At 50.6% G+C, this 27,489-nt stretch overlaps 1 protein-coding gene across 2 annotated transcripts in view; it reads left to right on the plus strand.

Moving 5' to 3' along the window:
- The window catches only part of USP32 (ubiquitin specific peptidase 32), a 941,828-nt gene that overhangs the window by 805,066 nt on the left and 109,273 nt on the right, over positions 1-27,489 (plus strand). For both annotated transcript variants that reach the window (XM_069226537.1, XM_069226538.1), the window contains exon 30: positions 26,543-26,734. In XM_069226537.1, the coding sequence (XP_069082638.1) occupies positions 26,543-26,734 (192 nt within the window). The remainder of the gene's footprint in view (positions 1-26,542; positions 26,735-27,489) is intronic.

Here is a 27,489-nt window from a genome sequence, read left to right on the forward strand (position 1 = left end):
GCCTTTTTGGCAGGATTATGTTTCATGCCTTAAAGGAACAAGTTTCCATTGTCCTTGATAATTACTTACTTTTTTGAGCTTATTTGAACTTACTTATTTGAGCTTACTGGTGCTCTTTATAATGAATGACAGCTGTATTGTCCCCAAAACTCATCTAAGTCATGCATCTGCAGGTTGTATACCCTCTTTATTATGAAAACAGGTATCTGGAAGAAACCTCTAGCAGCAGACTCCTTACCTTAGAAGTTTCCTCAGGCGTCAGACTGGATCCGTAAATTTTTGAGTAGTTCCACTGTATACTGGTAGGTGATGTCATTTGGCTCCACTCCGGAAGTGATGTGCAGGGTGTCTATATAGGCACCACCCCAGCACCCTGACATCAGGTCTTTTTTTTCCCCACCAGTTATCACAGATCTGGAGAGAGCTACCTCCAGTCTTTTTTGACTGAAACTTTTCTTTTTTCAAGGCCTTGTTGAGATTCCCATCTCCTGGTGTGCTAGAGATGTTTCCCAAGAAACCTACAAAGTTTGAACCATGTGGTTCCTGTCACAGGCAGTTGTCTGTGACAGACCTACATTTGGTTTGTTGTTGGTGTTTGAAACATGACAACGACTCCCAAGACGTGCAAGGATTGCTGCGCTATGAACCTGAAGGTGTTGTCCCTTAAGCGCCTCGCCACCAGACTTTAGTCCACTCAGCAATGTTCTCAGTCTTAACAGACCGACCTTGGCAATTTTACTGCTCCCAAACTGGTGCTTTATCCCCTAATTACAGGCTATTCTTCATCCACGTTACACAAACAAGCTATATCACACACCCCTTCAGTTGGATAGAATGAGGCTCCTTACAGACACACGGTGCATGAGTTGTGGCGCAGTCAATGCTGACTTTCTCCACCTGGCACAGCAGTGACCCAGTCAACATAACTGGGACAGTGTCGGAAAGATAGTTGAAGACATTACTGATACAACGCTACCGGTCACTCCTAAGGTTGCTTTACTTGGTTACGTAGCGGCTATACCACCTGCTGTGCATAGGCTCATTGGTATGATGCTACTCTTGGCAAAATGTTAATTAGTCTAACATCGGGCTAAGGCAGCGGTACCCAGGATAGATGACTAGCTTGCTGACGTGGCACACTGCTAGGACCAGCTGACACAGTATTGACTGTTGGCGCCGCAGCTAGCAGACTGTGTGATATAGGGTCCCATTTATTTGGAAGCACAGTCCGCGCAACGGCACAACAATGAGACACAGCCAGATGGAGCAGGGGTGGTGGCTCTGAACGCTAAATCATGGGGAGTAGGGTGTCTGGCTGTTTCAGGGAAGTGCATGGGGTGGAGGACTGTGTTCTCCTCCCTGTCGGCAAAGAGGAGGGAGACCCTTGCAGTAATACTGGACCGGCAAAATAGACTACTAGGCCCACAAAATGCGCAATTACTCAAAGACTTTGCACCTGCAGTTTACCATCCTGCATGTAAACAATGTGTGGTATTTGATTGTTGCATCACTTAATTTTCTTAAAAGCAATAAAAAAAAATATTTAAAAAAACCCTGGCACATTCCCTACCGCTCTACCAGATAGGGAATCCAAGAGACTGGATACCTTCGTGAAGAGGATTTTCTCTTCCCCCAGCTGACCACTGCAGTTGGTGAACACACTGTGCCCTTTGAGCCGATACCAGCACACTTTGTGGGATTCAGTTACGCAAGTGCTGCCTATGGTTTCATAGTATGCCCGAGCTATACTCTCCCAAGCTATTGCTGATGGGAGAGGTGCAGCAAAGTTCACCATTCGATATGGACTTGACATGTCCGACTCGCTAGGCAGAGCCAACTCATCATCAGTGGCCCTGATGCACTATGCATGGCTGCGAACCACTGGCTTTTCAAGGGTTGTCCAGGCCTCACTCATGGAAATGCCCTTTGATGGCTCTCGCATTTTTGGTGAGAACGCAGACTCAGCGCTGGAGCGCTTCAAGGATGATAGAGCCATGTTCAGGTCCTTGAACCTATCAGTGGTCCCTAACCAACCCCAGTCCACCTTCCGTGGCCACAGAATGGGCTTCCAACCGTGTTCTTTCCTTCCCAGCCACCAGTGCTACCTGGCTTCTGAGCCTTTTTATGGCAGAGGAAACTGTTCCCACAAACCACCTATGACAACTAGACAGAGTTGGGACCACTCCCTCTGCAGCCACAGCCTCCAAACCACTTCAGTTTACCATCTTATCACCACAGGCACCTAATGAGGGAGCAGAATACGCCATCACCTGCACCACTGGAAGTCAAGAACATCCGACAGATGGGTTTAACAGATAGTCCAGAGGGTCTACTCCATTTCCTTTCTAGACACTCCTCCACCCATGCCACCCACTTATGACTGGCTGATAGAGGACTATCTCTCCTTACTCCATCAGGCAGTGTTGACTCTCTTGGTCAAAGGAGAAAGTGAGAGGGTGTCTGCATCAGAAGTAGGTTAATATCTGCTATTCTCGCTACTTTCTGGTACCCAAGAGGGACGGAGGCCTTCATCATATCCTAGACCTGAACCTTTCCAAATGCTTCCTGAAAAAGAAGTTAAAAAATGTTCACATTAGGTCAAGTCCTGTCTGCCTTGAAGCCTGGAGACTTGATGGTAGCATTGGGCTTGCAGGACACATATTTCCACCTGCCAGAGTTGACTGTAGTGACAGATGTGTCACTCCAGAGCTGCAGTAGCTCTTCTGTGCTGGCAAGGGACTTACAGCTCCATCATGTTGCAGGGTACCACCCTTGACGTGACCTCACTGGAGCTATGAAGCTTCATCCTGGTGTCCTGACATCAGTTTCTTTTTTCTTCACCCTTTGTTGCGGATTCCGAGTGGCTCCCTATAGAACATATTTCTCAGGAAATTAGACGGTGCAGTGTTAGGCAAGTTGTCACCCCTTAAAAAGTAATATTTTAATGTGTAATTCCTGATGTTGACAGATGTCCATTCTGATGGATACAACTACCTGTGGATTCCTCACCTTATGAATTCTCCCAATGCGCCAGCATTTGACGGAAATTTTCTTCCTAGCTCTGCACGTCGACGAGGACATTACAATTGCCCGACTCCCACGCGACGCCGTCTGACATCATCGAGACAATAAGAGGTCCTCGCCGGCGTGCTGATGTCAGTTCCCTTTTTTCCATGCCTTCGAGTAACGTTTTTTTCTTCAGGCTCTAGGGAGCAACTGTTTCTCAGAAGTTGATACTTTGTATATTATGTTTCCTCCTAGGAAATCTGGGTTTAAGCCCTGTAGGAAGTGCGGGGGCTGTATGTTGGTGACGGATCCGCATAATGACTGCTTGTGGTGTTTAAGCTCCGAGAACGATGTGGAGTGCGGCTCGTGCCAACAAATGAATCCGAAGGTGCTCAAAGAACGTGAAGCCAAGTTGTTTTTGGGTAAGTCAAAGAAAAAGGAGAAGCGCCGACATCGGAGGTCGTCTTCCAAATCTTCGAAGACCCATAAGCGACGTCGTCATGACTCCTGACGCCAACATGATTCCCGACGTCGGTCGGGGAGGGACAGGTCTCGTTTAAGGTCTCCATCGGCTCGGCGTCGTTCGACGTGGGAGATCAGCCCGACAGTGACGCCTCAGACGCACAGCCCTCTGGCTTCTCCGGCGCCGTCGGTCTTTGAAATCGACCCTTAACAGAGCCCTGGCTTCTTGCCAGCGCAATCGGAGATGCCTGATCCGACGCTGGCTCCACAGGAGTTTACGGCACCAACGCCACAAGGGTATCCGACGCCGCAGGGGTATCCGGCGTTCCTAGCTCCGGGTACGGATCCGGCCGCATTTTTTAATGCGATGTTCAATATCTTTGCCTCCATGGCCCCTGGCAGTGTACCGGCTGGTACCTCAGGTCCCTTGGCCTTTGATTTGGGTGTTCCGGCTTCATGCAGGCTGACACCTTCCATGCCCTTCTGTCCGGTAGAAGGTGCTGGTTCGGTGCCAGTACCGTTGATGTCACCAAGAAGACCTATGACTCCGATAGCTTCTGCTGCCCCGGTGCCGTTGACTTCGCCACGGCTCCAGTCGACGCCAGTGAAGAGGGCCTGCCTGTCCACGGCGCCGATAGATCCGGTATCGGGTGAATTCGAAGATCTACGTCATCCGAGGTCTTCGACGTCGGCTAACTCCTTGTCGACGCCAAGGATAGAGGCCAGGTTGCGCTCCAGGAGAAAGGCTCTGAGACTGTTAGAGGAGCAGGAATATAGAAGGCAGCTCCTGGAGGAAGGAGAGATCGTGGAGCCCCTGGGAGACCTTCAGGGCTTGGACTCCGCTAGCGGTCTTGACACTTCCCCGGAGTGGGATTTGGCATCTCCTGGGGAGTATACTGAGGAGGCTGCCTCGTTCCATTCAGTGGTGAGGAAGGCGGTGGATTTTCTAGATCTTCCGCTTCCGGCAGCTGAGGTCAAAACTAACATCCTCACAGAGGTATTGCATCCTGCTTCAGCTGCGGCAGAGCCGCTCCTCCCCTTTAACGAGGCGCTCACGGAACCGATCATGGGGGTGTGGAGAAAGCCAGTATCTTCGCCTGCTGTGAGTAGATCTGTGGCGAGGGGATACTGAGTGGCTCCTGGGGATCCAGGTTTCCTTTCAAGGCACCCGACTCCAGAGAGTCTGGTGGTACAGGCCTCGTGTTCCTCACGCACAGCTCCTGGGTCCTTCCCTGGGACCCCATCGGACAGAGAATTGAAAAAGATGGAACAATCTGCAAAGAAAACGTTCTCATCCTGCAGTATGGCCCTGAAGTCTACCAACGCGACCTGTGTCTTGGGCAGATATATCTTTGCCTTGATGGACGCGGCCAAGGCTGCGCAGCCTGATTTGTCCCAGGATGTTCTCGGCCTTCTGACTGATGCGCAGGCAGCAGCGACTCGGATCATTCAGTCAGGACTAGATACATCTGATTCGGTGGCTAGGGCAATGGGCACGTCTATAGCAACCAGGAGGCATGCTTGGTTGAGGTCATCTGGGTTTTCATCTGATGTGCAATCGACACTCCTAGACTTGCCTTTTGATGGGGACTAGCTGTTTGGTACTAAGGCTGATTCTGCCTTGGAAAGTTTCAAGGAGAGCAGGGCTACCGCTAAGTCTCTGGGCTTGCAGGCTTCTACCACCACCCCTTTTAGATCATTCAGGAGGTTCAGGGGGTTTGGGCGTGGCTCTTCCTATCGGGGGAGATTGCCGCCAGCAGGCCAGCAACCTGCCACTACTTTTCCCTATAGGTCATATAGGGGGCGGGGTAGGGTTAGGACGAGAGGGGCCGCCCAGCAGCACCTTGCCTCTTCCTCTTTCTCGGGAGGGGTGCAACAGGGAAAACAGCCTTAGTCCTCCATCCATTCCATCCCATACTTCTCCTGTAGGGGGAAGGCTATTGCTTTTCTCCGTATGTGGGAGTCAATCACATCGGACTCCTGGGTCATCAATATTGTGGAGAAAGATTATGCCCTTCCTTTTCGGGAATTTCCCCCTCTTATCCCTTCCCGCCCATCCTTCTGCATGGAAGACCATCTCCTGTTGTTGCAGCAGGAGGTTCTAGTCCTTTTGTCAAAAGGTGCAGTGGAGTTGGTTCCAGAGCAGGAAAGGGGTCAGGGTTATTATTCAAGATATTTCCTGATCCCAAAGAAGGATTGTCGGTTCAGGCCTATCCTGGACCTGAGGGTTTTGAATTGGTTCCTCAAACAGGAGAAATTCAAAATGCTGACCCTAGCGCAGGTGCTTTTGGCGTTGAACAAAGAGGATTGGATGGTGTCTGTCGATCTGCAGGATTGCAACACTACCAGTTTGCGGTCCTTCCTTTTGGTCTTACTTCCGCACCTCGAGTCTTCACGAAGGTGATGGCGGTGGTTGCAGCAAATCTCAGGAGGAAGGGAATAGCGGTATTCCCTTACCTGGAAGATTGGTTGATCAAAGCCAAGTCTCCAGAGCTCGTGCTGCATCACCTGCGGTTGACAACTCAGTTGTTGTTCGACCTTGGATTTTCGGTGAACGTGCCCAAATCTCACCTGGAGCCCTCTCAAAGCCTCCTCTTCATAGAGGCAGTGTACTGTACACAACATTGAATCGGGCCTTTCCTCCGCCTCAGTGAATTCAGGACATTCAGGCATTGATTCCAATGTTTCAAAGTGAAGCGGTTGTTCCAGTCCTTAAGGTCCTTCGTCTGCTCAGTCTGTGTGCTTCTTGCATTCTGTTGGCCACTCATGCACGCTGGCACATGAGGGCTCTTCAGTGGTGCCTCTGCAGGCAGTGGTTTCAACACAGAGGGGATCTCGAGGAGTCAATAAAGATCTCCAGAGACACTGTGGCGGATCTGCAATGGTGGGCTGTGGACGGCAACCTTTCCCAAGGAAGGCCGTTTTCACTACCACCGCCAGTGGCCACGGTCATAACGGATGCTTCCACTCTAGGGTGGGGAGCGGATCTTGGGGACCTGGAGAAAAAAGGTCATTGGCCTCCAGTGGAACAGATGTTTCATATGAATCTGTTGGAGTTGCGGGTGATATGTCTAGCTCTCAAGGCCTTCCTCCCTTTCCTTCGCGGTCAGTCGGTTCAGGTCCTGATGGACAACACTACCGCGATGTGGTACATCAACAAGCCGGGGGGAGTAGGGTCGTACCTTCTCTGCAGAGAGGCTCTGCGGCTCTGGTCCTGGGCACAGGACCATCGGATTTGCATAGTAGCAAACCATTTGGCCGGAGTTCTGAACGTACGGGCGGACAGCCTGTCGGAACATCTCGACCGATCACGAGTGGCGTCTCCATCCAGACCTGATCCTTTATATCTTCCGGATGTGGGGGTTTCCACAGGTAGACCTGTTTAGCACTCGGGAGAACGCGCACTGCCCGTTGTTCTGCAGCCTCCAGTATCCGGTGCAAGGACCGTTGTGGGACACGTTTCAGATGTCATGTTTCGGCCAGTTGCTTTACGTGTTCCCCCCATACCCTTGATTCCTCAGGTTCTGAGGAAGATTCGCCAAGACCGGGCCCAAGTTATCTTGATAGCTCTGAATTGGCCAAGAAGGTTGTGGTACACAGATCTTCTCCAACTCTCACTGTGCCCTCCGCTCTGTCTCCCTCACAGGGCAGACCTCCTCTCGCAGTCGCAGATTTTACACCCCCACCTCCAGAGCCTGCACCTTCATGCCTGGAGATTGAACAGGGCAATCTGAGTTCCATTTTCTCTCCCACCAGAAGTGGTGGACGTTATTTTATTGGCCAGGCAACACTCCACCAAATCTATCTATGCTGGCAGATGGGCAAAATTTGTGGCTTGGTGTGGAGAGAGTCAAATTGATCCCTTACGTGCCCATTTGTAGGACATTTTATCGTTCACGTTATCCTTGGCGCAGAGGGGTTGTGCAGTTGCGACTGTTAAAGGCTATTTGTTGGCACTGTCAGCCTTTCTGTGCCTGCCTGATCAACCTTCTTTATTTAAGTCCCCTATAGTTTTAAGGTTCTTAGAGGGCCTTACTAACAGGTTTCCTCCCACTCCTTTTGTTATGCCTCAGTGGGATTTAAATTTGGTGTTAACATTCCTGATGGGTTCACCGTTTTAACCTTTGCATTCATGTCCTTTAAGGTTTTTGGTTTTAAAAACAATTTTTCTTATAGCCATTACATCGGCTAGGCATGTGAGTGAGCTTCAGGTGCTTAGCGTTAAGCCCCCTTTCACTTCATTTCATGTGGACAAGGTGGTGTTGAGGACCAAGGCGGCTTTCCTACCGAAGGTTGGTACACCCTTTCATTTAGGGCAGACTATAATACTCTCGCCCTTCTATCCTCCTCCCCATCCATCAAAGGAGGGGGAGAGACTGCATCGGCTGGACCCAAAAAGGACGTTGAGTTTCGACATCAACAGGACAAGAGAGCTCCGAGTGGAGGATCAGCTCTTCGTCGGTTATGTGGGGAAGAGGAAAGGCAAGGCTGGCCACAAGAGAACACTATCCAGGTGGGTTGTTCTTTGCATCAAAGTGTGTTATTACTTGGCAGGGAAGATTCCTCCTGTGGGAATTAGAGCCCATTCCACAAGAGCTAAGTCAGCCTTTCGGCCTTGGCTAGAGGTGTTCCTGTGGCTAACATTTGTAAGGCCGCAACTTGGGCATCCCTCCATACTTCTGCAAAGCATTATTGTTTGGATTCAGAGGTAGGAGGGATGGCCATTTTGCATGGTCCGTGCTGCAGGATTTCTTGGTTTGACCATTCAGGCACCCACTACCGAGTGATGTACTGCTTTGGGACTCTATTCATTAGGTGAGGAATCCACAGGTAGTTGTATCCATCAGAAGAACAAGTTACTTACCTTCGGAAACGCTTTTTCTGGTGGATACACTAGCTACCTGTGGATTCCTCACGGTCCCACCCGCCACCCCGTTGCCTGCGTGGTCTTGCCAGGATATCCTGGGGTGCGTTTGTATATAAGAATGTGTATTTTTGCTTGATGGTATATGTATATATTTGTACATATGTGAGGTTATATATATTTTTCAATATGTATACGTGTATATATATATATATATATATTTTTTTTTTGTTGTTGATATTTTGCAATTTATGTTTGATTAAATATTGTGTTTTCTATTTGATTGTGATTGATGTACTCATGTCAAGTATGTATTTTCGGTATTCACCTGTTCGCCTCAAAGGCACGTAATAAATGGGGAAAACTGACGTCAGCACACCGGTGAGGACCTCTTATTGCCTCGATGACATCAGACGGCGTCACGTGGGAGTCAGGCAATTGTGTCTTCCTCGTCAACGTGCATAGCTAGGAAGAAAATTTCCGTTGAATGCTGGCGCATTGGGAGAATCCATTAGGTGAGGAATCCATAGGTAGCTAGTGTATCCATCAGAAAAGGCGTTACTGAAGGTAGGTAAATTGTTCTTTCGGCCCCTTGCAAGGTCTGTTTGTTGTGCTTGGGGCCATAGTACAATTCAAAGTCATGAGACCAACATGGCCTCATGCACTCTAAGGCCATAAAGCAGGTGGTGAAGCTTTTTCATGGAGCAGGCACTTTAACAAGCATCAGCCTTGCTGTTCATCATACTCCAGATCCAGATAGAAGTCCAGGTCACCTTCTTACTCAACGTCATCAGTGGAGAAGGAGAGGGAGCACAGCAAATGGCACAAGTGAGACAGTTCCACCCTCATACTCCATTCCTGCTATTGGGTTGGGTCTCCAGCCTTTCTACTCTTTGAGCAACTTAGTCTTTCTTTGAGGTGGAGTTAGTCGAGATCACCCAGGCTGCAGAGCCAGTGTTGTCTCTGATACCACCTCCTACCCCGCTGCTGACTCAAACCCCCACCCCCCAACCCAATATATCTTACGTTTCTGTTGCCTGGCACCATCCTGGCACAGGTAATGGATTTTACACATCTTTGCTTACGATTTGGCATAACAACAATCCGGTTATCTCTGGCATGCCTTCTGGCCCCATGGAATTCGTGGTGCCTCCAAATGGAATTCCGCCAGCATGTACTCTCTCAGGTCCAGTTGATTTCAGAGGTTATCCTGAGGGCACCTGCTCAGGCCCAGCTGGAGCTGTGTATAAACAAGGTGATTCTCATGCTCTTCAGGAGAGAAGTGCAGAGATTAATGGAGGAGACACAAAAAAAGAAAGAATCCCAGCCCAGGCCTTTGCTCAGCGATAAATACTAGCAAAGCTTGAACTATATCTTCGTCACCTAGACCATATACAGATATTGGACATTTTGGCCATGAAGATGATGATAGCAGCAAGACAGCCAACCTTCTGCCTCTCACCAGCGCAGATACTGAGGATTTTCTTGCCCTTCATAATGTAAGCGGCATAGAAACCTCTCTGGTTGTGGAATTTGAGTGGCATTCAGGGCCACTTTCTGCAGAGGTATCCTTCACCACAGTGCTGAAGTAGTCCGTGGAGTGCCATTGAGAGGGAGGCCTTTGCTGTGGTTTGGTCCCTGAAGAAGCTGAGACCATACCTCTTTGGTACTCACTTTGTAGTTCAAACTGACCACAGACCTCTCAGATGGCTAATGCAAATGAAAGGTGAAAATCCAAAACTGTTGAGGTGGTCCATCTCCCTACAGGGAATGGACTTTGTAGTGGAACACAGACCTGGGACTGCCCATGCCAATGCAGATGGTCTTTCCAGGTTCTTCCACTTAGAAAATGAAGACTCTCTTGGGAAAGGTTAGTCTCATCCTCTTTCGTTGGGGGGGGGGGGGGGGGGGGGATTGTGTAAGGAAATGCCTCCTTGGCATGGTTACCCCCTAACTTTTTGCCTTTGCTGATGCCAAGTTATGATTTGAAAGTGTGCTGAGGCCTGCTAACCAGGCCCCAGCACCAGTGTTCTTTCCCTAACCTGTACCTTTGTTTCCACAATTGGCACATCCTGGCATCCAGGTAAGTCCCTTGTAACTGGTACCCCTGGTACCAAGGGCCCTGATGCCAGGGAAGGTCTCTAAGGGCTGCAGCATGTGTTATGCCACCCTGGGGACCCCTCACTCAGCACAGACACACTGCTTGCCAGCTTGTGTGTGCTGGTGGGGAGAAAATGACTAAGTCGACATGGCACTCCCCTCAGGGTGCCATGCCAACCTCACTCTGCCTATGGCATAGATCAGTCACCCCTCTAGCAGGCCTTACAGCCCTAAGGCAGATTGCACTATACCATAGGTGAGGGCATAGGTGCATGAGCACTATGCCCCTACAGTGTCTAAGCAAAACCTTAGACATTGTAAGTGCAGGATAGCCATAAGAGTATATGGTCTGGGAGTCTGTCATACACGAACTCCACAGCATCATAATGGCTACACTGAAAACTGGGAAGTTTGGTATCAAACTTCTCAGCACAATAAATGCCAGTGTACATGTTATTGTGAAATACACCCCAGAGGGCATCTTAGAGATGTCCCCTGAAAACATACCCGACTTCCAGTGTGGGCTGACTAGTTTTACCAGCCTGCCACACACCAGACATGTTGCTGGCCACATGGGGAGAGTGCCTTTGTCACTCTGTGGCTAGTAACAAAGCCTGTACTGGGTGGAGGTGCTTCTCACCTCCCCGTGCAGGAACTGTAACACCTGGCGGTGAGCCTCAAAGGCTCACCCCCTTTGTTACAGCACCACAGGGCACTTCAGCTAGTGGAGATGCCCGCCCCCTACGGCCACGGCCCCACTTTTGGCGGCAATGCCGGAGGAGATAATGAGAAAAACAAGGAGGAGTCACTGGCCAGTCAGGAAAGCCCCTAAGGTGTCCTGAGCTGAGGTGACTCTGACTTTTAGAAATCCTCCATCTTGCAGATGGAGGATTCCCCTAATAGGATTAGGGATGTGCCCCCTCCCCTCAGGGAAGAGGCACAAAGAGGGTGTAGTCACCCTCAGGGCTAGTAGCCATTGGCTATTAACCCCCCAGACCTAAACACATTTAGGGGCTCCCAGAACCTAGCAAGATAAATTCCTGCAACCTGAAGACGAAGAAGGACTGCTGACCTGAAGCCCTGCAGAGAAGACGGAGACACCAACTGCTTTGGCCCCAGCCCTACCGGCCTGTCTCCCCACTTCAAGAAAAACTGCAACAGCGACGCGTTCCACAGGGTCCAGCGACCTCTGAAGCCTCAGAGGACTACCCTGCATCTAAAAGGACCAAGAACTCCCCAGGACAGCGGCTCTGCTCCAAAGAAGAAACATCTTTGTAACAAAGAAGCAACTTTTAAAGACAACACGTTTCCCGCCGGAAGCATGAGACTTTGCACTCTGCACCCGACGCCCCCGGCTCGACCTGCGGAGAAACAACACTACAGGGAGGACTCCCCGGCGACTGCGACCCTGTGAGTAGCCAGAGTTGTCCCCCCAGCGACGCCTGCAGAGGGAATCCAGAGGCTCCCCCTGCCCGCGACTGCCTGCATCTAAGAACCCAACGCCTGGTAAAGACACTGCACCCGCAGCCCCCAGGACCTGAAGGATCCGACCTCCAGTGCAGAAGCGACCCCCAGGTGGCCCTCTCCCTTGCCCAGGTGGTGGCTACCCCGAGGAGCCCTCCCCACTTGCCTGCCTGCTTCGCTGAAGAGACCCCTGGATCTCCCATTGAACTCCATTGCAAACCCAACGCCTGTTTGCACTCTGCACCCGGCAGCCCCCGTGCCGCTGAGGGTGTACTTTTTGTGCTAACTTGTGTCCCCACCGGTGCCCTACAAAACCCCCCTGGTCTGCCCCCCGAAGACGCGGGTACTTACCTGCTGGCAGACTGGAACCGGGGCACCCCCTTCTCCATTGAAGCCTATGTGTTTTGGGCACCACTTTGACCTCTGTACCTGACCGGCCCTGAGCTGCTGGTGTGGTAACTTTGGGGTTGCCCTGAACCTCCAACGGTGGTCTACCTTGGACCCAACTTTGAACCCTGTAGGTGGTTTACTTACCTGCAAAACTAACAAACACTTACCTCCCCCAGGAACTGTTGAAAGTTGCACTGTCTAGTTTTAAAATAGCTTATTGCCATTTTTGTGAAAACTGCACATGCTATTTTGCTGATTCAAAGTTTCTAAGTTACCTAAGTGAAATACCTTTCATTTGAAGTATTACTTGTACATCTTGAACCTGTGGTTCTTAAAATAAACTAAGAAAATATATTTTTCTATACAAAAACCTATTGGCCTGGAATTGTCTTTGAGTGTGTTCCTCATTTATTGCCTGTGTGTATGTACAACAAATGCTTAACACTACCCTCTGATACGCCTACTGCTCGACCACACTACCACAAAATAGAGCATTAGAATTATCTCTTTTTGCCACTATCTTACCTCTAAGGGGAACCCTTGGACTAGGAGTCCAGAGTCGCATTATGTCACCTACAGGTGTGCAGGAGTATTGTTTTCAAAGTTTCCAGAGCTGGTCTGATGCCTGGAGAATATTGACAAGGAGAGGGCTCTGTGGTTAGATAACATATCAATGGAAAAGGTACAAAAGATCAGAAACTTTTTTGTATAGACAGAGTGGGGGCTTTACATTTTTCATTTAGCTGGACATTTCTCATCCACGCTACAAAAGGTAATTTTCCCCTAGAGATATACACACTAGTATTTCCTGATAATGGTCTGTTTACGAATTGGGAATAGAAAACAGTACAGGAGGCAAGACATCTGACTAGAGATTGCTTGTATATACCAAGGCAAATACACATGAGACTATAGAAAATAAAGATTTGATTCGATTTTTGTATTCCTTATTTTTTCGTTCTATCTAGGTAAATACACAAATCTCTGTTCACATCTAATGAATTTAGAGACCTTTCATCTATTGCTGGAAGTCTGATAATGAAGTAGACTGGTTAATGTGGTGCCCAGAGGCCACTTTTGGAAGGAAAGACAAATGATTTCTTGTTACTACCCTATTGTATTGAAATGATGTGCAGGGCTCATTAACAGATAAGTCTTGTAGCTCTTCAAATAATTCTGGAAAAGCTAGCTTTAGATGAGCTATGGTGGGGTTATCTACATTCAGCATACCAGATGAATACTTAGAAGGTAGAAAAAAGTGTTTCAAGACCTTCACTTACATGCAACAGTTATTCCAACAATCTGATAGAGACTTATAGTTGCTGATTTCTTACCTTAGAATTTCCCCCAGGCATCTGTCTGGATCCAGAGATTTTTCCTCAAGTAGTACCCTTGCACACCACTAGGTGGCATCAGTCGACTCCACGTCCATCATTGGCATCGTGGTAGCCAGATATGTCGTCACGGGTCGTATATAGGTGCCACCCCGGTGTGTTGACATCAGTTCTTTTCATTCTGCAGCAGCTTACGCTCAGATCTGAGGAAGAGCTACCCCAGAGTCACTTTTTGACTGGCCTTTTGACTTTTGCTGAATATTTTTTTACTTCTGGTGCGTCAATGTCATCACAGAAGATCTAGTTCAAGCCCTGTGACTCCTCTCATCAGATGATGTCCGTGATGGATCGGCACCTCTTGTGTTTCTGGTGTTTGGAGCACAATCACAACAAAGTCGTGCTCCTAGTGCCGGGCCATGAAACCAAAGGCTTTGAGGGAGCGGTACCTCATCTTGCGGGCCGGTGCTTGGGTCCGCATCGCTCTCGGTCGCAGATCCCACACTCATCATCATCCCATTCAAAGTCATCAGGATGTTTGGGTTAGCATCAGAATAAGTCAAAGAAGAGCAAACGTTCTTCGACTTCACCCCGTCAGTCAGATGACACAACATGTCTTCAGAACCTACTTCTGTGTCAGCTCCACATCTCCCCAAGTTTCCGGGAGCCACCCCTGCCCAACTCCGCAAGTTCTGTGGGGGCATGCACCTCATTTTTGGGCAGTCTGACCTTGCTGGAGAGACTTAGGGCCCTGCGAGGTTGGAAGGGGCCTCCTTGGGTTCCACACCGGAGGCTTTGGCCTCAGCTCCGGGGACACCCAAGGATCAGTTTCCAAATCCGCACCGGCATTCGTCGTGCCACTGCGACCTTCCCCAGTGACTGTGCCAATGTCAAAGCTCCCAACGCCGCCTGGACCCATGGTCTGTGTTGATCCCATACTTGTTGCTTATTCAATGGGGACCTTTCTCCCTAGGTCGGATCCTGACCCTTATTCCTATGGGTACGGGTATGGTGATAGTATGGAGGGGTCTCAGGACCCTTTAGAATACCGGCTTGATGACCCCATGGACTGGGCTCAGGATCTGGGTGAAGCCAGTGGTCTTGACACCCCCTCTGATGCTGGCATGCCTTCTCTGCCTACCGTGGCTACGGAGGAGGTAGCGTCTTATTCAGTGGTGGTGAGGAGAGCGGCTGAGGTCCTGGACCTTGAACAGCCTTCTGTGGCCGTAAGGACCAACCTCCTGACTTAGGTGCTTCAGTCTGGGGCTTCCTCTTCAGAACCCCTTCTGCCCTTCAATGAGGCCTTCACTGCTGTCCTGCTGGGGACTTGGTCCAAACCCAGCATAGGGGCTCCTGCTAATAGGACAATCGGCCGCCGCCGTAGGCCAGTGCCTAACGACCCAGTGTTGCTGACCCAACATCCAGGAGAACTTGGCTAGCCAGTCCTCTACATCCCCAGGTGCATTCCCTCCCACACCTCCAGACAGAGATTCCAAAAGACTCGACCAGCTTGGAAACAAAATGTTCTCTTCCTCCAGTCTGGCATTGCAGTCTGTGAACACTGCATGCCTCTTGAGCCATTACTCCCATACTTAATGGGACACAGTTGTGCAGGTGCTGCCCCAGGTCCCGGAGGAGGCCCAGGCCATTCTCGCTCAAGCTGTTGTGGATGGGAGAGAGGCAGCTAAGTTCACAGTACGATGTGGACTGGATACGACTGACCCACTAGATCGGTTGCATCAACTGCGGATTTGAGGCACCATGCTTGTTTGAGGACATTCGGCTTTTCGGGGATGTCCAAGCTGCACTTATAGACATGTCCTTCGATGGCACCCTTCTCTTTAGAAAGAAAGCAAACTCGGCGCTCAAGCACTTTAAGGAGCCCAGGGGTACGGCTTGGTCCTTGGGCCTTGCAGCTGGCCCTCACCCCCCTTAGTCTGCTTTTCACACCTTTCTTGGCTACAGAAGAGGCACCCAATAACATCCCTTTTCCTGCAGCCACTGTGCTGTGAATGCTGGCTAGCGTCTGCGAGGCCAGGGACAAGGGATCCAACGTCCTCATGGATCAGGGAATCAGCAGTTGGCTCAGTCCATCACCCCTCCAGCTGCAGCCTCCAAACCTTCCTAGTCTAATGCTTCCCCATCGGGGCCAGTCGGAGGCAGGATTCATCATCACCTACACTGCTTGGAATCCATCACGTTTGACATGTGAGTTTTGCAAATCATCCGAAGGGGCTACTCCATCCCCTTCGAGACTGCCCCTCCATCCATGCCACCATCGTATGATCGGCTGACAGTTTTATGCAGGGAGGTTATGGCTCTCTTGGCCAGGGAACCATAGAGAGGGTCCCTGTGCCAGAAGTAGGTCACGGTTGATATTCCCACTACTTTCTGGTGCCCAAAAAGGACAAAGGCCACCGCCCTATCCTATACCTCTGGTCCCTCAGTCTCTTCCTCAAAAGGGAAAAGTTCAAAATGCTCACTATGGCTAAAGTCCTATGTGCCTTGGATGCAGGAGACTGGATGGTAGCCTTGAACTTGCAGGATGCATATTTCCATATTCCCGTCCTACCTGCCCACAGACGTTACTTGCAGTTCATGGTAGGCCACGAGCATTTTCAGTTTACCGTGCTCCCATTTGGCCTTACCAGTGCCCCTCGGGTGTTCACCAAGTTGGTGGTGTTAGTCTCAGCTCATCTGCCCAGGTTAGGGGTTTCAGTCTTCCCCTACCTCGAACACTGGCTGTTAAAGGTGGGCTCAGCCCAGGCTGTTGTCTCCCACCTGCAGACTATGGTGGGCCTCCTGCATTCGCTGGGGTTCACTATAAATATGCTGAAGTCACACCTGACTCCCTCCCAGACACTCCCTTTCATCGGAGCAGCTCTGGATACAGTGCAGTTTCAGGCTTATCCTCCTGAGCGGCGAGTCCAGGATATTCAGGCTATGATACCGATGTTTCAGCCTCTATCTGGTGAGAACGTCTTTGAGGCTGGTGGTCCACATGGCCTCCTGCATCCTGCTGGTGACACATGCCAGACGGCATATGCTGGCTCTGCAGTGGCTCCTGCAGTTCCAGTGGGTGCAGCATCAGGGGAAACTCTCAGACGTGATTCAGATCTCAGAGGGTACTGCGCAAGATCTGCAGTAGTGGCTTTTGAACCACGATTGGGTCAGAGGAAGATCCCTCACCCTTCCCCAATCAGATCTGACAATAGTGACAGATGCGTCACTCCTGGGGTGGGGCAGCCCCATTGGAGAAGCAGAGATCAGAGGCATCTGGTCTCCAGTGGAGTCCGAGGTCCATATCAATCTTTTGGAGCCCAAGGCGATCATGCTATCATTGAAAGCATTCCTTCCCTCGTTATAAGGAAAAGTAGTACAAGTGTTCACTGACAACACCAGTGCCATGTTGTGCTGCAACAAGCAGGGCAGGTTGGGGTTGTGGACCCTTTGTCAGGAGGCTCTGCGTCTCTGGACATGGCTGGAACACCAGGGCATATCCCTTATGGTTAAACATCTGACGGGTTCTCTAACACTAGAGCGGACAAACTCAGCTGTCAATGCCTAGTCGATCATGAATAGCGTCTCTGTCTGGAGGTGGCGCAAGGTCTCTTTCAGCAGTGGGAAGAGCCTTGGTTTGATCTGTTCGCCTCCGCAGAGAACGTGCAATGTCAGCTCTTTTGCAGGTTGGAGTTTCCAAGGCGTCACTCGCTGGGCAACACTTTTTGTCTCCATTGGAACTCAGGCCTCGTTTACTTTCTACACCAATGCCACTTCTGCCCAGAGTTCTCAAGAAGATCAGGAATGACCGGGCCCAAGTAATTCTTGTGGCTCCAGACTGGGCACAAAGAGTCTGCTATCCTGAGCTCTTGCACATTGCATTCGATCCTCCAATCAGACTGCCCTTTCAGGAGGATCTTCTATCGAAGCAGCAGTGGATGGTTCTCCACCCGCACCTGTCCAGTCTCCATCTTCTTGTGTGGAGATTGAGCGGAGGCAGTTATCAGCTTTTGACCGTCCTCCCAAAGTTTGTAGTGTTATCTTGGCAACCAGGCATCCCTCCACCAAAATGGCATACACCTGTCCTTGGGACAAACTTGTGGCATGGTGTGCAGACAAGTCTGTTGACTCCCCATTCTGCCCTTCTTTCTGGGGTTCTTTTGTTTTTTCTTCCTCTAGCCCAGGAGGCTTAAGGTTTATTTGTCTGCCATGTTAGTTTTCCTTAGATTACCTGACCAACCCTTTTTGTTTAAATGTCCTATTGTTGGTAGATTGTTGAAGGGTCTTATTCATATATTTCCTTTTTCTCATTTCATAATGCCCAATGTAATTTGAATTTGGTTCTTTCTTTGTGTGTGCTCGGGGCGGAGCCAAGATGGCGACCGGGAAGGACGCTTGATTAAGCGCTCCTCTCGGGCTCGCCTCGTAAATAATTGCGGGGCGCTTCTGGGGCGCTGCTGTCGCAGCCCTGCGGCGGGATCCGCGGCTGGGACCGCTCTCCTCTCGTCGGCGGCTCCGGGCGTGATCGAGCGGCCGGGCAGAGGGACTGCTGCGGAGCGGCTCGGAGCCGGGAGCTGCGGCCGCCATTTTGCTGGCCGCGTCGGGCTGGATGCGGCCTTAAAGACTGAAGGAGAGGTGGGTGCGCGGAAGCGGGGAGCGGCCCACCTCGCGAGGGTGATAAACCCATATTAAGCTTTAATTCCGCCCTGGGTGCCCCCCCCCCTCCTCGACGCCAATCGGCCGCCGGAGTTCCCCCTCCCCCCCAATCAGGCGTGGGGGAGCCCCAAGGAGCAGCGGCGATTCAGCGGCGGGGACTGCAGGGACCCCGGGTGGATGTCCCCGCCGTGACTGGAAGCGAGCGGAGAGACGCACCTCCCCCTCCGCAAAAGGCCCTGTGGAACCACAACAACAGGCCAGGGGCGTATCTGTTACATGAGCGGGTCGGGATCCGTTCCTTGGACTCCCCAGCTGCTATGCGTGGCCGCGGGCCCTGTCGGGCGGCTGTGCGCTCGGCCACAGCAGACGCGCCCTCTCCTGGAGGCCGCTGGCGCCGTCTCCCCCTGGGGCGGGGTTCTGGGCCAGATTTGGAGGTCCTGACGGCGAGTCGGACGTACGGCGTCTGCGGGGACCGCTGCGAGGGGAACTGGTCACTGCCTTCGCCTTGCATCGCCTACCCCCTTCCTGCCCGCGAGGGGGGAAGAAGGACGGGAGACGAATCCTGTTGTGGGCCACTGGGGGTGCCTCCCTATCCTATAGCGGTTGGCGTGGAGCGCCCGTCCCAGGAATCGTCTCTGGACCTGCAGCTGGATATCGAAGCTACCATAGACGTGGTTTGCGCAGGGTCGACCAGGATCAAGCTAAGCCATATCCACTGTTAAATGGCGCCGACCTGCACCGCAGGGAGGAACAGTGCTTAAAGAACTGTGCGAGCCCGCATCACACTAAGTAAACACACCTGGGAATATCACTTCTTTACTCCACACTGAAATTGGACCTAGAGCCTGGAGCTGGCTGCTGACCGGGGGCTCGGGGCACGCACGTGGACCCAGCGTCGGGAGGCACTAGACCACCTGAATGAGATCTCATTAAGAGAACCAACAGTAGGGCCGAAACCTCAAAAACTGAAATCAGCACCGGCGTGGCCCCGCGGGGACATATATGCCCTCCTCGCTTACAGGGCCCAGAGAAAGTAGGTGAGCGCGAGATTCTGGGAAGAAGCAGGCCGCAACAGATAAGTCAAAATGGCCGGAAGGCTCAAATCAGCTAAAAACCAGGACCGGAACACGCCAGGCCAGGCTCCCGGAGATCAGCAGCATACGCCCTCTCTGCAGTCGTTGGAGTCCACGCTCATGTCACATTCCTCGCAATTTGAGAAAATACTACAAGCAATCATGGACACTAAAACCTCACTGGAGACCAGGATAGACACGGTATCGCAAGACCTGAACATCCTCAGAGTAGACCATGGCAAACTATCTGATAAAGTGAAGACAGCGGAGGCGGTGCTAAGTGACCTGGCCCCCTCGGTAGCGGATAACCAAAAACAAGTTATCCGTCTAGATGCAGAAGTAAAGTCACTGATGAGAAGAGCAGAGGAGGCGGAGGGCAGATCCCGTCGCAACAACATACGTTTTCTTGGTTTTCCTGAAAAATCACTGGATCAAAGCTCAGAGCTCCTGCTGGAACACTGGCTAATTAAAGAAGTCCTGAATGGGAACCCATCCAAATTCTTCTCAGTGGAAAGAGCATATAGAATCCCCGGACGCCCCCCGGCACCGGGCCAACCTCCGAGACCACTGATAGCTAGGTTCCTAAACTTCAGGGACCGGGATACGATACTTCAACAGTTCCGCAGCAAAGGTCCATGCAGGTATGAGGACTCAACTGTTTACGCTTATCCAGATTTCACTCAGGAAGTGCAAAGGCAACGCAACTCCTTCACCCAAGTTAAACAACGCCTCCGGGAGTATGACATAAAATACGCATTAATGTTCCCCGCTAAATTACGTGTAACAACAGATGAGCGCATTCATATGTTCACCTCACCGGAAGATGCCTGGACGTGGATGCATGCCAAAGGCTTCGCCCAACCCCGCGAGGCAGCCGGTACCGGCGAGAACTGGTCAACGATGAAACCTAGGAAACGATCCAAAAGGCGTGCCAGGGGTCAACCCACGGTAGAACAGGCTGCAGAGGAGAGAGCCAGGGCCCTTAAAGAAACCCCCCTACTAACTCAGAATTCCTTTGAGACGCTCGGGACCCAGCCAGTGGAGGGCTCGGATTCTGACTCGGTCAGCTCGGACTCTACATTAACGGAGGCATTGAGGGGCCCGGAGCTCACCCCCAGGTCCGCAGACACACTCTGAACAAACACTACTGAACTATCCCCCTGGGGGGGACCAACCGCCACAGCCTGAATACAGAACTGAACTTTGCGACCTCCTCCTGATGTGGGTGGTCACATCACCTGAACTTATGTATCCTTGCACGTTTGCTCCTGGAGATAACTCCTTTATTCATATTGTGCGCGGCGGGCGGCGTGGGGTGGGGGGGCGGATGGCTGTGCCCTGGGAGTGCCCCAAGCCAATTGCGGACCGTGTCTGCAGAAGGATGCGAGCCCCTAAAATGAGCCGCATCCGGATAGTATTATTGCTCCCCCGCAGATATCCATACGGATACACCTTGGCACGCACCTAAAATGGGTGTGTAGCCTGTTGCAAGTTCATAGTTGGGGTTGGGATCCAGTTGGGGAGGGAAAGAGGGTAACTATTAGTTTGTGCACTACCGGTCTGCTCGCAACACTGGATAAACGCTCAGAGGCAAGGGGCCCGCACGCGGGGGCGGTGGGGGCGGAGGGGACCCAATGGGCCTTCCTGGGATCCGGGGTGCAAGACATGCACTCACAAATTGAATATGGCCCAATCCACAACCCATAGCGCATACAAATATGACATAGTCACTTGGAACATCAGGGGACTGGGGACTCCGCGCAAAAGGTCCAGGGTGCATGCACGACTCAAACGCCATGGCACACATATTGCAATACTACAAGAGACTCACCTGCGGGACCCAGACCTGCAGGATCTACGCAGTAAATGGGGAGGTCAGATTGTGGGCACATCCTATTCAACCTTCGCGAGGGGGGGTACTTATATGGATAGCAGGGAATGTCCCTTTTATCCAAACATCACACAAGATAGATCACGAGGGCAGATATGTGGTAGTGGAGGGTAAGCTGGACGGCAGACAATTGTCAATCATAGGGGTATACGCTCCCAATAGCGCACTGCCTGAGTTCCTGAGCACACTCACTCCAGCGTTACTAACGAACCCTGAAACACCCGCCATATGGGGAGGTGACTTCAATTGCACGCCAGATCCAGCATTGGACAGGTCAAATCCCCCCACAGATTCAATAGTCATCAGACACCCCAGCCGCCCATTATCGATATGGGCTAGTAACATGAGCCTTCATGACATATGGCGCATGAAACACCCACGACACAGGGAATATTCATTTTATTCAGCACCACATAAGGTACACACCAGGATAGACTTGATGTGGGGCACCCAGGAGATCTGCACAGGGACCAGTAGAATAGAATACCTAGCCAAGACATTATCAGATCATTCACCGCTTAAAATAGTTTTGGACTGGGGCAGGAAGCGCCAGGCTATCCCAACGTGGAGGCTACAAGCGGAAGCCTTACACGACCCTGCGTTCACAGACTCACTGAGAACAGCGCTGAAACAGTATTGGGTATTAAACACTGGCACCACAAAATTAAGAGCAATGGAGTGGGACGCACACAAAGTGGTGATCCGTGGACATTGTATTTCCACTACATGGGGGGTGAGGCGCACACTCCATGCAGAGGTTAGCAAGCTGGAGAAGAAACTAAGAGCACTAGAAAACGCAGTTGCCCGCAATGCAACGCCATACACGGCCCTGAAGGAAATGCGCGCGGAACATGCAAAGGCTGATGCTACATTACGCCTTCACGACCACAAACACCACGTGGCTAGGCTACAATCGGAGGGCGACAGATCTGGTAGGCTGCTCGCATGGCTGCTGCGGGAGGACCGGCGGTGATCGCCGATCGGGGCGATAGGAACAGGCGCAGGTGCAATAGCTACTACACAGGTAAAAATAAATGATGCGTTTAGGGAATATTATACACAATTATACACCAAAAGCACATCATGTACCATCCAACAACTTGAGTCCTTTCTAGCAGATTCCCCCCTGCCCCAACTAATGCATGTCGATAGAGAGACACTGGAAGCCCCCATCACATTAGGGGAACTTAATAAGGCTCTTGAACAACTACCCAGGAATAAAGCCCCAGGGACAGATGGCCTGCCGTCGGAATACTACTCCACTTTCGCGGCGCACCTTAACACACACCTCCTAAAAACGTTTGAAGAAGCAGGGACCAATGGTATCCTGCCTCCCTCAATGAGAGAGGCAATGATAGTGGTCCTTCCAAAGCAGGGGCGTGACCCCACTGACGTCAGGTCTTACAGACCTCTCTCATTGTTGAACCTAGACTGCAAGATACTTGGCAAAATCCTGGCTAACCGACTAGCTCCCTACATGCATATATTGGTACACGATGACCAGAATGGATTCATCCCGAAACGTAACACCTTCCTAAATATTCGGAGGCTGCTCAGTGTGATGGGTGACACTCCCCTGACCGCACTCGAGGAGGTGGTAATATCGCTCGACATAGAAAAAGCGTTTGATACATTAGAATGGGACTTCCTGTTTGCCACTATGCAGTTACTGGGTATCGGTCCAAAATTCACAAACTGGGTACGCATTCTGTACGCTGCACCACAGGCTAGGGTGAAGACGGGAGGAGAAATATCAAAAAGCTTTCCGATTAACAGGGGAACAAGACAGGGCTGCCCCCTCTCCCCCCTCCTATTTGCCTTAGCGATGGAACCACTAGCTGCACGCGTCCGGGCCAAAAAAGAAGAATGGGGGGTGTCAAGGAACGGCACTCTCCACTCCATATCACTATACGCAGACGATGCCCTGATATACATACGTAGAGTGGAGGAGTCGCTGCCCCCAGTGATGTCGCTGCTGTCTGAGTTCGGAAGGGTATCTGGTCTAATAGTTAATTGGGGGAAATCCTGCATATTCCCACTAACCAGCTGGGCTCCTGCGAGGCAAGAAAGTGCCCCACCAGGCCACCTTAAATGGTGCTTCAACACATTTAAATACTTAGGAATCAACGTATACCACAGGGCGGAAGATTTAAGGGATGGGAATCTGGGGAAAGCGGTGTCCTCTGTTAAGAGTTCACTACGCTTCTGGAATAAATTACCTCTCTCCCCACTGGGTAAAGTAGCTATAGCAAACATGCTGATATTACCCAGACTGCTGTACTATTTTGCGGCCCTACCAATCATTATCCCCAAAAGCTTTTTCGTCGGCTTGAACTCCATCCTGCTACAACTGGTTTGGGGAGAGGGCAGAAGGCGAGTTGCACTTACCACGCTACATCATCCAGTAGCAATGGGTGGACTGGGCGCCCCAAACTTTGAGCTCTATTCTGCAGCCGCACAGTTGCAGTGGATCTTAAATTGGCTCCACAGACCTAGCTCGGCAGAAACTATATGGTTACAATCCCAACTCCAAGGCGCTCCCATACTAGCTTGGCTGTTGGATAAGCAGACTAAAAGCACATGCACAAACCCGCTGATGATAGTGGCACACACATACTGGAAGAAGTATATCCAAAAAGGAGTTAAAAAACTACCCTACTCACCACTCCTCCCGCTGGATAGGCTCCCCGGGCGGGTGGAAGCTGGCTCATATTCACCTACAACCTGGTTAGACGCGGGTATTGGTGCAGTAGGAGACTGTTTCGAGGAAGGGAAATTAATGACTTTCGAAGCTATACAGGCCCTCACAGAGATCAATCCGGGGCAATTCTTGGCATATCACGCGATATGCCATGCAATCAGGAAAACGTGGGCATCTGGCGACGTAGAGCCTGATATCTCAGTCACCCTGCACCACATGCTGAACTGGGACCCCCAAGGAAAAGCAGTCTCAAACCTTTATAAACTTCTGAATCGACCCCCGGAAGATAACTTGCAGAAAGCTAGGGAGAGGTGGAACATCGTATTGCCTAATCCGCTCTCAGGGACAGATTGGCCAAAAGCTCTGTGTCACACACGTGAGGTCTCAAGAAACCCCAGATTCCGATATACACAGTTCAATTATCTACATCAGACATACCTGGCGCCAGCCAGGATTAAACGCATGTTCCCCGGATCGGATCCAGCCTGTCCCAGATGTAAAACACCAGCAGCACAGTTCTATCACATGGTCTCGGAGTGCCCGCGGTTAAGGAGGTAGTGGGAGGGGGTGGTCACAGCCTTAGCGGAAATCACGGGGCTCAACCTGGACACGAATCCCAAATCCTGTCTACTCGGATTAAGGACAAGGACGAAAAGAAATAAACACTTGCACAGGTTTGTAGATCTAGCGTATGTAATGTACAAAAGATTGATAGCAATGAACTGGAAGGCTTGCAACGCGCCGGACTTAAAAGTCTGGCTTGCTCTTACGTTACGTTGGGCTCGAGCTGAGCATCAGGTATTAACAAACTTAACCCGTAGGGGACTGCGGCAGGCGGGCTGCGAGACCTGGGGCGTCTTAGTGTCTAGGCTAGAAGCCAAAAACGATGAAAGACCCCCTTGAATCACAGATAGCTGTATCCACCTGGAAGGCCGCGGGCCCTGCCCCCGGCAGAAAGGCAATACTACACTTGGGGACGCATACATACCCTTCATCAATGCCTCGCCAACACTGACAGCTTAGTAGCCCATCCCCCCATGCAAGCATGCCACAGCACCAAAAGGCCTGCATAATCAATTAATAGACACCTGCGCTAAAACCTACTGTGCCATAACCCTCCGCCTCGTCCCCCCCCCCCTGTCTCCTCTGCTCCCCGACCTCGCCCGTGTGGTCACGTGGGCCCCTGTCGCTAGTGGTAATAGAATCACATTGCAACTGAAAGCTTTGCCCTACGTGGCGGCAACCTCGGTAGTGATGGGCAGAATCAGCGGACCGGGAAGTGCACACAAGTTCTTAGCAGTTTGATATATACATTGACCATTAATATGGGAGAGCCAGACGATAGACTGTAACCAATGATAATTTGTTATCAATGACTATGTATGCCAGAAAATGTATGGCTTTCGTCTTTCTTTGTGTGTGCTCCTTTCGAGCCACTTCATAACTGTCCATTTTGGCTTCGTACTCTAAAGACATCCTTCCTGGTCGCCATCACTTCTGCCAGCAGAGTGAATGAGCTGCAGGCCCTTTCATCAAAGCCACCTTTCATTTCCATCCATCCTGACAAGGTAGTGCCTCATTCCAGGGCTTCCTTTTTACCTAAAGTGGTCACACACTTTCATGTAGGCCAATCCTTCAGCTTGCCTACTTTTTACTCGCCCCCACATCCTTATGAGGAGGAAGAGTAGAGACTCCATCACCTGGACCGAAAAAGTGCGTTGACCTTCTATTGTGATCGTATGAAAGAGACATTTTTTAGTTGCAGATTCCTTACCGGCCCACCCATCCTCCCTGCTCTGAGGACTGATTTCTAGGGAAAGGGAACTTCCCTTTCAGGGCCCTAGTTCTGATGCACCAGGGTTAGTGTTCTTCATGGCTCCAGGCTTCTGGCATTGAAAGTCTTGAAAAGAAACTGACGTCAGTGCACCGGGGTGGTGCCTATGTACGACCTGTGATGTCATATCCTGCGACCACAATGGATGCGGAGTCAACCAATGCCACCTAAAGGCAGGCAGGGGGTACTGCTCGAGGAAAAATCTCTGGATCCAGACTGACGCTAGGAGAAAGTCTATGGTTAGGAATCTACAACTAGAATATGTCTCTACCAGATAATTTGTTACTGAAAGTAAGCAGTCTACAACTAGAATATGTCTCTACCAGATAATTTGTTAATGAAGGCAAGTAACTTGTTCTTTATGACTTAAGTGATGGTGCCTACAACGCACAACTCAAAATGAAGTAACTTTTTCTTTTCTTTAAATGGTTTCAGTATATTTTCTTTGTTTCCACATCCACTGTCATCTGTTCATTTCTGTCCCTCTTATTTCTCTCCATAGTGTTTGTTCATTTCTAACCCATGAATTTGTGAAACTCCACCCTCAGACCCAAGTTCTTGTTGTCAGTCCGACCACCCTTTAGGCTTGGCTCTTTAGGGAGCCTTTGAAAATGTTTTTGTGTGGGTAGGTAATATTGGCTTCCACATCTGGGGCAGTAATCCTCCCTGTAAGAAATAAAACTATAATAAGGCAAATGACCTAAAACCCTAGCCTAAAGTATTTTTCAAATACTGTCTGACTGATCTCACATTCTGTTCTTTTTCTTCAGATTGTTGAAGAACATGAAAGTGTTGAACTGAGTCGGCGTGCTCAAGCTGAGCCCATTAACCTGGACAGCTGTTTGCGGGCATTTACCAGCGAGGAAGAATTGGGAGAGGACGAGATGTATTATTGTTCCAAGTGCAAAACTCATTGCTTGGCAACCAAGAAACTTGACCTTTGGAGGCTTCCACCCATTCTGGTATGATTCATCTCCTTTTTCTACTTCAAATGTTATTCTGTAATGGTTACCTGTCCTGTAGAATTGTTATCTGTGAATTACCACTGGTGTCAGGCTGGAACTAGAAACACTTTAGAAGTGCATCCCCCCACACAGTGTAGGGGGTCACAGCACTGCTAACCATGGATACATTAGGATATTACCCCCAGAAAGGATGTTCAGGAACATAAATGTTTTGGTGACGTCTGTTCCTTTATTCAGTGACCCACAGAGGTGAAGATCAAAAGCCTTACTCGGTGTTTTTAAGCATCCTTTGTCCATAATTATTTGTCCACTTTAAATATGTTTAAGCATTTTTCCTATAAACGCTTTAGGTTTTATACACAAGAAGGGAGCACACTGCCTGTCATCTCAGCACAGTTCACCCCATTGTATCATTCTAAATACAGTACGCCTACTTCAAAGTTGCTGTAGTTTTTCACCAAAGTTGGGGCAGGTAGTGCTGTTACCTCTAGACACATGTTTCGGGGTTTAGCCCTTCGTCAGTAGAGACCTGAAGTAGTAGAGAACAGAGAAAAATCCTCTGGGGTTGCTGGCATGCTGCCCTAGTCTTCACAGGTCACAGCTCCACTCCAGAGGCACACAAGTGAATCCCAGGTGAGCTTGTCAGCTTATTGGCTCAAGGGAGCCTTTTAAACACAAGGAGGAAGGAGCACTCTGCCTCTCATCCCAGCACAGTTCACCCTATTACATCATGGTAAATGCAGTACGCTTAC

The sequence above is a fragment of the Pleurodeles waltl genome, chromosome 3_2 (genome assembly GCF_031143425.1).
Source record: "Pleurodeles waltl isolate 20211129_DDA chromosome 3_2, aPleWal1.hap1.20221129, whole genome shotgun sequence".
Classification (NCBI taxonomy): Eukaryota; Metazoa; Chordata; class Amphibia; order Caudata; family Salamandridae; genus Pleurodeles; species Pleurodeles waltl.